Source organism: Amaranthus tricolor, chromosome 11 (genome assembly GCF_026212465.1).
Source record: "Amaranthus tricolor cultivar Red isolate AtriRed21 chromosome 11, ASM2621246v1, whole genome shotgun sequence".
Lineage (NCBI taxonomy): Eukaryota > Viridiplantae > Streptophyta > Magnoliopsida > Caryophyllales > Amaranthaceae > Amaranthus > Amaranthus tricolor.
The window spans coordinates 19,721,521-19,731,559 of NC_080057.1; the positions used below are offsets into that span (position 1 = coordinate 19,721,521).

Below are 10,039 nucleotides of genomic sequence, written 5' to 3' on the forward strand. Positions count from 1 at the left end.
GGAAGATTCCCTTGTTTCCATCTTGAGCAATCGCAGTTAATAATGTATGGCGATACTTACCATACAAGTGTATTCCGTCAATGGCAATAAGGGGTTTGCAATACTTGAACCCCTCAATACTAGGTTTAAAAGCCCAGAACACACGTTGGAAAGTTCTAATACTAGGACGAAAGTACACACCAACATCATTATCTTCCTTAAAGAACCACTCAACTACAGTCCCGGGGTTAGAAACTTGCATTGCTTTCAACAAGCGTGGAAGGAGAGGATAAGAATCTTCCCATGTCCCATAGATGGAGACAAGGGCTTGTTGTTTAGCACACCATGCCCACTTATAGGTCACTTCGACACCAAATTGGTCTTTCACCATTTGTCGCACCACAGAGACCTTAATTAATGGGTCTTCAGCAACACAATTTCAAATAACATTGTTAATCATGGAAGATGTCAAATGAATGTGTCCAGCTTATACATTTTCAGTACTTATAGTACACAACCCCCATGCTTCCCTTTATATGTAACAATCTCCCATGAAGGTGAATAGGAGCTCTTCCTAGCGCTTAGCCTCCAAGCACACTCTCTCTTACACTTCAAGGTGAGCACGGTTTGATTTGAAGTCTCAGTTCGTACTCAATGTTCCTACGAATATGATACAATCTAACAGCGTCCAACAAGGCATCCTTGTTATCAAACATCATACCCTTTTGAAACTCTCCTTCATTGGTGTAGGTTGTATCACAAGCCTAAGACCTTCAAGAGTTGTCCTCAACGTGTTCATCTAGAGGGGGAACTAGTGCATAAGGTGTAGGAGCAACGATTGTTGGAATGTTGCCTAAGGTCATGTCATTAGCTAGAGCCTCCTCATCAAAACCCACTTCGTCCTCAGAAGGAGCTTCAACGAATTCATTACTCTCACTATTAACATCATCCCAAGGCTCATTTGTATCTTCTAAGTTAAAAGTATCATCATTAGAAGGAGAAGAGGAAGATGGCGTAATGGGATTTTGGGTTTCTTGGGTAGGGAAGGGCGTAGGAGAAGGAGCAGAAGAAGTTATATTCAGGAATGCATTTTTTTCTACAACATTGATATCTTGATTCCCTAGGGGTACCTCTTCTACATATAACTCTAAAGAAGGAATAGAGGTAGACTTTGAATACTCCCATATCGCATCTATAGCCTCCTCATTCTCAACCGGAAGAGCTAAAAATTCACTCATATTGTATTTAAAACTTACATTAATAGTACTTCTTGTAGTGTCAATGCCAATCTTAGAGCATATAAGATGTTTAAATTCATTCAAGTCCATGTTTGAGTTGCATGCAAACAGTTTACGTCTTCCCCCAACATACTTTACATTGCTACTACTTGATCGAATTGAACCATTCCAAAAACATACAACAGTCACACGAAATGAAGCCATTTCTACAACAATACGTACAAAATCAACATCACCATCAAGTTCATAAATATATGCATATATAACAACATTGATTAAATTTAGGGTTTGCATTCAAACATTCTCTAAATTAAACTCAAATTTAGGGTTTGCATTTAAACATTCTCTACATTAAACTCAAACATTTTCTAAATTAAATTAATGAACAAACAACCTCATTATGAAGATCATGGCAAATAACAAGTACATTTGACATATTCATAGAGTTTAAGTGTAAATGACCACTATAAATGACATATATTTTAAAATCAACAAGAACTAAAAAATTTATAATAAAAATGTATCTTAATAAACTGGAGATCAACAAGAAGTAGTAAATTGCAAGTTTATGAACCTGCATTTATGTGAAAGTTGATGAAGAATTCGTGAACCCTAATTTTCGAAAAAAAAAACACAATAAAATAGTACCTTAATTGAATGTAGAAAGATGACAGAACTAATTAATAGTAGGAACTTGGAATTTGATGAGATTAATTGAAGGATTGAAGTTGATTTTAATGGTGGAGAGAAGAGGGAGATTTCGTGGGTTATTTTGCTGATACAAAATCGGGTGAAATGAGGAAGGAGGAAGAAGCTGTTGTATTTACAGACGCATTAGATCGTTGTTACTAACAACGACTTGACCTTGTTGACCAGTCAAACATTAGGTCGTTGTTAGTAACAGCGACATAAGCCTTGACTAAAATTTTGACCATTTCTTTATACTTGCTGTTAGTAAGAGCAATTACATACCAAGCCTAGCTTTGAAACCAAAGACGCTTATTTTGGGAAAAAAGTTTGAACGAAACTTATTTTTTGAATAAAGTTATTAAATCATCTTATTTTTTTCAAATTCTCGTCAGGAATTGGTGTCCAAGTCATTTTGGCCCCGCAGATATCCTGTTGAGATATGGAGAATTTAGTGAGTTGAACATTGTATAGCTGAAGAAGTGATAGATTTGATGTATAGAAAGAAACAAGAGTGAATGACTGTCTACCTGTTATTTTTTCTGCATGCAGAAATATTAAAAGAGCAGGAGATTGGAACCTCTCTATTATTACTAATGGAGGGTCCTATCACTTAATCTAATGGCTAGAATTGCTTGGGAGGATTTTGACATTTTATTTTTTATTTTAAAATATGTGTCAAAATTCTAGTATGGGTAATAAAGAAAAGTAATTGAGAGGATCTTAATACCTACTTCCTCTGTTTTAAAATACTTGCAAAGTTTGTTTTTTTACGTAGTTTAATGCACTAATTCAATGTTTAATATCTCTAATTATGTATAATAAAAAATTATAAAATTTAATATTAATAATCTTGGCAATGAGATGAATAAAAAAAATCTTACTTGACTATATTTTAACTTATGTATTAACAGATCAATTATAAATTAAGAGTAATGAATAAATAGTGTCGTTTTTTTAATGTTGCATGTAATTTAAAACGGAGGAAGTACTATACCTCTCAAATTTTGATCCGATTTTATATTAATATAAAATTGGATTAAAATTAATAGGTCATAATGAGAGAATTTTGACCCTCAAAAAAGTTATCCAGCCTATAAAAAAAGAAGGATATCATAGGAGCAAAATCCAACCGTTTTAAGATATTTTGCAGTTCTACGTCATTATTTTGAGATCCATTATAAATTTTTTACGGTTCACTGTATTAATAAATAGAATCTCAAAATCTATTACATTTTACTTCACACATAGTGAAGTATCATATTTAATCATTATTATTATATCTGCTTATAGAAATACATAAATTAGTTCTTTTTTGCAAGAAAATATTTTCTTTGAAGGGATAAAAGACGAAAATATATTTTTTTTATTATAGCATCTACAACAGTGAAATATAATAGTCTAAAAAGGAATGAAACACGACAAACCAATAAAAAAGCTAATTCATAATTGATATTTCATAATAAATTAATTATAAATAATTTCTATATTAAGCCGTGACAATTCGTCACACAATCTCACTGTGGCCCACTCATGTAGACACGAGACGCTCGCGGGCTCGTGCCCATAAACCCACGGGTTAAGAGCATTGACCTACACATACACTTGGTGAGGTTTATTATTTCCCAAAACCATATAATAGTAGGGGATTAACTCACCTAATATATATATGCAAGTCCATAATCTACTATTTTATCGTGTGGAATATTATTTCACATGTGAAGTTATTTCCGAACGGAATAATTTCAAAAGTGAGTGACTTGTGTGATATGTGTTCCTCGATAGTAACTTAGTTGGATTTTTAACACAAATATTAAGAAATAGTTATACAGTATTTTTCAAACGAAAGAAAAGTGAACTAAAAAAGGACCTGCAACTTCAATAGTATAAGTATATACACAAATGACCAAAGGCCATTAATAATGTCCCAATAGAACAGCGATAATAACACAGAAAAATAAGAAAGACCAGCAATAATCAGTATCACATTTATAGAGAGGCATAGCCAGCATCATTCGAGTCAGGCAACACCTCGAACAAGTTTTTCGGAGAAGGCATGCCGCCTATCACATCGTCTTCAATGCCGCATTCATTTGTTCCTCTAGCGATCTTGAAGTATCCGTCCTGTCGCAATCAAAAAACGATTCTTAAGTCCTATTTATAGAATACACATTCACATATACTCGTATTATTTTAGAATGTCGGGAAAAGTAGTCATCTTTCGATGTGAAAAAAGAGAAGAAACTTACATCACCCCAGCTTCTGTTCCACTGATTTGCAAGGAGCTGCGAAGCACATCAAATAAGAAATCCCGCATCAATGACATTTTCTCATGCAATAATGTCACTATCAGTTGTAAGTATTGCAGAACGGAGGTAATACTATATATAGTAAACAAATCTTGAGGGAATAAACTATAAAAGGAAAGAAAAACTATACCCAATAATCTTCTCCTTCAGCTGATGTCCCCCATCCAATTAGCTTCACAGCATGCCCTCCAAGGTACTCCCCAGTTAAATGCTTATATACCCCAGATTTGTAATGGGCAAAATCCTGTAACAAAGATATAACTAAAATCAGCAAATGTCGGAAGCAACTATACATCTCCATTTTGTCTGTTTCACGGCTGAGAATTGATAGCTCAGATCAGAGCCGAGGGACTCTCTGGCTGCATCCTTCTTTTATAGGTATGTGTTGCCGCCTTCCTTCCCTCTCTAGGCCCTGATCATAATTTCCTATGAGCGGGAAACACTGGGTACGATGGTAAGATCAGAGCACTGATGTAAAAATGATTTAGAATTCCGGCCTTGTACCTCAAAAACATCGAAATCCACCTCAACCGGCCCATTCTTATAGAGTTCAACCATGATCGAGTCTTTTTCAACTCTGTAGGCATTTGCACCATAGCGCTTTTGTTGTTGCCAGAGTTGATTACTATCCACACATTTCCTTACACACTTTGGAGTAGGGTAGACGGGCTCACAACCTGGGTGGGAGCAACCAATGGGGTCGAAATATGGATCGCACTGTCATACATAACATTTAGAAATCAGTGGAGAAAGATTCAAGGTTGCGAAGTTGGAGAAAAAAGAACAATTACTAGGCTTTCTGTTGAAGAGCGATCTTTTACCTCATCTGTGACAACACCATGATCCACAAAGTATCGCCAGGCGTAGTAAGGTGATCCACCATTACATCCAGATCCGCACAAGAATCCACAGCAAGCCAAGAGATCATTAACTGATAACGAAATGTTCTACAAAGAAGACATTTTGGTGGGTTTCAAATGAGCTTAAAAATTTTCGATAGAGCAGAGAAAAGCTTATAAAGATGCGGGTGTGTACTAATTACCGTGCCATAATGAATACAGAAACGGTCTGACAGAGATTCAACAGCACCAAATGCCCAACAAGAACCACAGTGACCCTATACGACAGAGCACCCGAGTCAGCTCAACAAGTTCATAGTGTTAAAGAAACAAGTGTGATTGATCGAGAAGTACCTGGTCTGTCATACGATGTTAAGCAATGGCCCCAAGCGAGCAGCAAAAACGAGACATAAAGATAGAAAATGTGATTGGTTATTGTTTCATGGGTACAAGTTATAAGAACAAAATAAAGAATGAAACATCTGATTTACCAAGTATTCGGCCAATAGTGCTACACTGAGGCCAGGCCATTCTAGCATCGAATTCCTTAGGCAGGTGCAAGGACCTCTCATGATGTACAAGAGGGATATTCTTCCTTTCACTCTCTGGGGTTTTTCTAGCACCTAAGATGCTTTTGAATTGGCCAACCTTAACAATAGAAAGAAAAGGTAAAACATTGAGATTACACATGAGGTTAACGATTAACAAGAACAATTGGGTTCCTAAAAATGGGTGATCAAGTGTTAGGCTGTGACAATTCGTTACATAATCACCCCATAGGCCCATTCGTGTGGACACACCAATGGGGCACCCTTGGGCTCGGGCCCACAAACCTACGAGTAATGAGCGTTGACTTGCATACACATTTGATGAGGTTCACAATTTCCCAAAATCATATAGTATTAGGAGGATTACCCACCATGCAAGTCCACAACTCACTATTTTAATGATGTGAGATCTTTCTCACATGTGAAGTATTTCCAACATCAAGTATCCCTTTTATCAGATAATATTTAAGAATATTCAAACAAAAACTCACAGTGTAGTCAGAGAACTGTTGGTTTATGCCAGCTTTCCATCCAGCTTTTGGATTTGAATTTACTGATTTAATTATTGAGTTCTGAGATTACAATTTGCATGGTTAAATATTGAAATGACTGATCAGTTAGATATTACTCAAGGCATCAATAGCAATACCTGGAGAAGCTTAGAGTTCAATTTTATCTCTGGAACTGATTCTGCCACAAAAGCCTGCTCCAAATAAGGTAAGAAAGTACGAGGGCAAAAATCATTACATTGTTAGAGTTTACTAAGAAGTAATATTCCACCACTTCACTACTATTCCACTTTTACTACTAAAGAATAAACATTCAATATCTAATTTTAGTACTAAAAGTTTGTTCATGTAAATCCACTCGCAAAAGAATGGAAGAATGATGCAATTTTGTTCACATAAGTCATCCACTAGATTAGTATTAGTACAGAATGATGGAGCACTATAAGGCTAGAAAAAGATACTTGCACATGGTTTTATTGACTAATAAAAGGCATAAGACAAGGTACCAAGAGAAGTTTTTTTGTGGACAATGAAAAATAAGTGAAGACAAATGTTGGGACATATGGTGGAGCAACGTAAGACTTGCCAATCACAATCGGCCTTCATTAAGGCTCGGCTTAAGTCTTTTTCTTTTTGTAGCGATCCTAGATTTGATAACTCAGTTAATACAAGGAGACGTGTCTTGGTGTATGTTGTTTGCTGACGATATTGATTTGGTATATGGGACCAAGGTGGGTGAAGACAAAAATTAGAGTCATGAGGAATTAAATTAAGTAGAAGTAAGAGTGTAAGACATAGTACATGAAATGCTACTTTAGCACAAATGAGATGATGAGAGAAACTATAGAGTTAAAGAGAAAGAAATCTCTTCAAGTGGATGCTTCAAATACCTTGAGTTTATATTTCAGAGTAGTGGATATAATAGTGTAAAAACAAGATTGTAGTACATAGCGTTGTAAAGGTTTCAAAAGGAGGTTCTCGGTAATTTTATAGTGGTTCAAAAGCATTTAAAACCTTTTAGAAATTTATAATCAATAAAATGTTTAATGATTGTGTGGAAATTTATAATTTGAACACTATCCAAATGTAAGTTTAGGGTTGAGCAATGAAAAATGATTTTAATATATTAATCCTCTAGATTTTAATAGTGCTATAATCACTTCTCACTATTGAATGTTGAACACTAACAATCAACAAACTTTTTTCATGGATTATAATTACTGAACTCATATTGTTAGAATTAAGACTTTCATACAATATTAATATTTATATTGTAGCGAATATGATTTCGGCATTGTATTGTTCCAAATCATGGCATATTAACAATAGGCGCAAGTGATGAAGTTTAAAAGATCAACCCAGAACATTAACAATTCAATAAAGGACGCAAAAAAATCTCTGATTGGCTACATGAGAAAACCTTCATCAACACACAATAAAATAAATTATGATCAGAAAATCAATAGCTGCCAAATGACAAAATATGCAAAGTTCCCATAAACATCTCACCAATAATACATCATGTCCTCTTCCACCCTGCCCCACCAAGAGATGGACCATGGCCAATAAAACACCCCAAAAAGCACAAATTAAAACTGCATAAAAATCTTTTATCTTGCAGCTAAACTTTTAGTTAAGTTAATTCTTCGATATCGTATCAAAAGTCAATATAAAAATCGATGATGGTTCAAATTTTACAAACCCTTAAACCCTTCATTTCAAATGAAATATTTTAGTGTTATGCATAAAGATAGCATATGTTATTCACACTTCTAACCCAAAAGGCTCGAGTGCAGGGATCAATATATCTTGGATTTCAACCGTCAACTTAAACTTTGAATTGCTTTAACGTAATATAAAAGCAAGAATATGCTAAATATCCTATCATACACATGAGAACCCTTTTGGCTAGAAATGCAAATAAGCACATAACCTCATCATATTTGACCATGGTAGAAGTAAGATATGATAAAAATTCAATCACATACAAACTCCATAGCAATAGAATTTCATTCCCAATTATCCCCACAAGATTTAAAGATCAAGTTTCCACCTTTTTAGCTTTTACATACATAATAATTGATATACTAATGAAAACCATGAATAAATCATTCACTTAATCAAAGTTTAAGAGAGTTAAATCAAATACCAAATCAACCCAAACCCAGATAGTAATGCTATCAGAATTTAATAATTAGGGAGATGATTAAAATTTCTAAACACAAGCATAAACAGATCCCTTAAAAGGATACTAATTAGTATTGGGAAATTTTTTTAGCAACCAAAGCTTAATAATCATTGATCACAACTTTAAGCATCTGGTCAAATTTAAGGCAAACATACTATAAATAGTAAAAAGTGTAATTTTTCATAAATAGAAAAAAAAATAACAGATGATGAAATCATACAAAAGTAAAAGATTTGTAAAAGAGATAGATAAATGAATTACCAAAGGTGAGATTATAAGTAGAATAAGAATTGATAATCCCAGAAAATAGGAGCCCATCTTCTACCAGATGGAAAGCTGCACTCTTTGAGATGAAGAAAGATTGATTTCCAAAATATTCAAGGTTTTCTCTTTAGACTTTCAGTTATATACAAATGGGTTTAGATTTTTTTTTTTTTTAACAAATTAAAATTATCAAGTGGGCACCCAGAAATTCTAGAGAAGATAAGGTGTGAATGTGATTAACATAAGGGAAGATTTTTTATTTTGAGTTACTCCAGATCAACCTTAAATTTTTCAATTTACTCTCTTTATTCTTTAAAATTGTTTTTTTATGAAATATTTAGGAAATTTTTCTTAAAAAAATAATTTTATAGATGATAGATGTATTATTTTTTAAATAATTAAATTGATAGAGAAAAAATAAAGACGATAAACATTTAAAAATACTTAGTAATAAAATAGAAAGATTAGGAACTATAAACAATATAAAAAAATTAAAATAAAATTAATAAAAAAATTAAGGTCCATAAACATTATTAATATATTAAAATGAATATGAATAAAGTCATTATAATGTTCAAAATTTGTGATATAAATAGAAAGATTTTTAATTAAAATAATTGATAAAACAATCCAAAATAGCAAATGAAAATAATTTTAAAAAATAAACGGAATATAATTATGGCAGAATATGCCATCTTGCACTAAAAATTAGAATCAAGATATAACAAAACATCATTCTTAAGTAGTAGAATTTGATATAAAAAATTTGTGATTTTAATTTATTTTTTTTAATTTTATTTATTTTATTACTAATTTTTACGGTGATTTAGGAATAAAAATAGAATGATCTATTGATCTCCAAAACGATGGGGGTGTCGTCAGATTTTTGGGAGTTAGGACTTTGCGTGAATGTATACGAAACTACAAAGGACCAATCATACAAGATACTTCATTCGTTGCGTTTTATAGGAGTACTAGTTAATTGTTATATTCCGTTTCAAAATAGGTGCTATACTTAGATTTTTTTTTTACCTAATTTAATATATCAATTTAATTTTTATTATTTTTAATTATATATAATAAAAAATAATATAGATTTAACTATATTGGGACGAATCAAATAAAATTTTATTTGACCATATTTTAACTTATAGATAAAAAATTAATTACAAATTAAGAGTAATGAATAAATAGTACTAAATTTGTAATGTTGTATGTATTTTAGAAATGAGGAATTATAAGGACTTTTCACAAAAATTAAGAAATAAATTTTTTTTGTTAAAATGACCAATAAATTTATAATCCATAGAGAGATACTTATAAAAGTTAATTACGTAATCTCTTTGTATTTTAAAGTTGTTATAATTTGTTATTTTGAATTATTTTATTTATTGTTCTCATTAAGAATTTTTCAATTTATATCACAAATTTTGAACATAATTACTAATTCAATCTCATTTAAATATATATCGTGCCCC

General features: G+C 32.5%; 1 protein-coding gene across 1 annotated transcript; it reads right to left on the bottom strand.

The window, feature by feature from the left end:
* Positions 1-3,758: 3,758 nt before the first annotated feature.
* On the bottom strand, positions 3,759-8,751 carry LOC130827140 (cathepsin B-like protease 2). Its single transcript, XM_057692778.1, has 11 exons — positions 8,559-8,751; positions 6,250-6,306; positions 6,092-6,172; positions 5,544-5,700; positions 5,407-5,411; positions 5,256-5,330; positions 5,035-5,160; positions 4,718-4,930; positions 4,344-4,457; positions 4,154-4,189; positions 3,759-4,028 (listed from the first exon to the last, which is right to left on the bottom strand). The coding sequence occupies exons 1-11, from the start codon at positions 8,613-8,615 to the stop codon at positions 3,894-3,896; spliced, it is 1,056 nt and encodes a 351-aa protein (XP_057548761.1). The 5' UTR covers positions 8,616-8,751; the 3' UTR covers positions 3,759-3,893.
* Between the last annotated feature and the right edge of the window lie 1,288 nt (positions 8,752-10,039).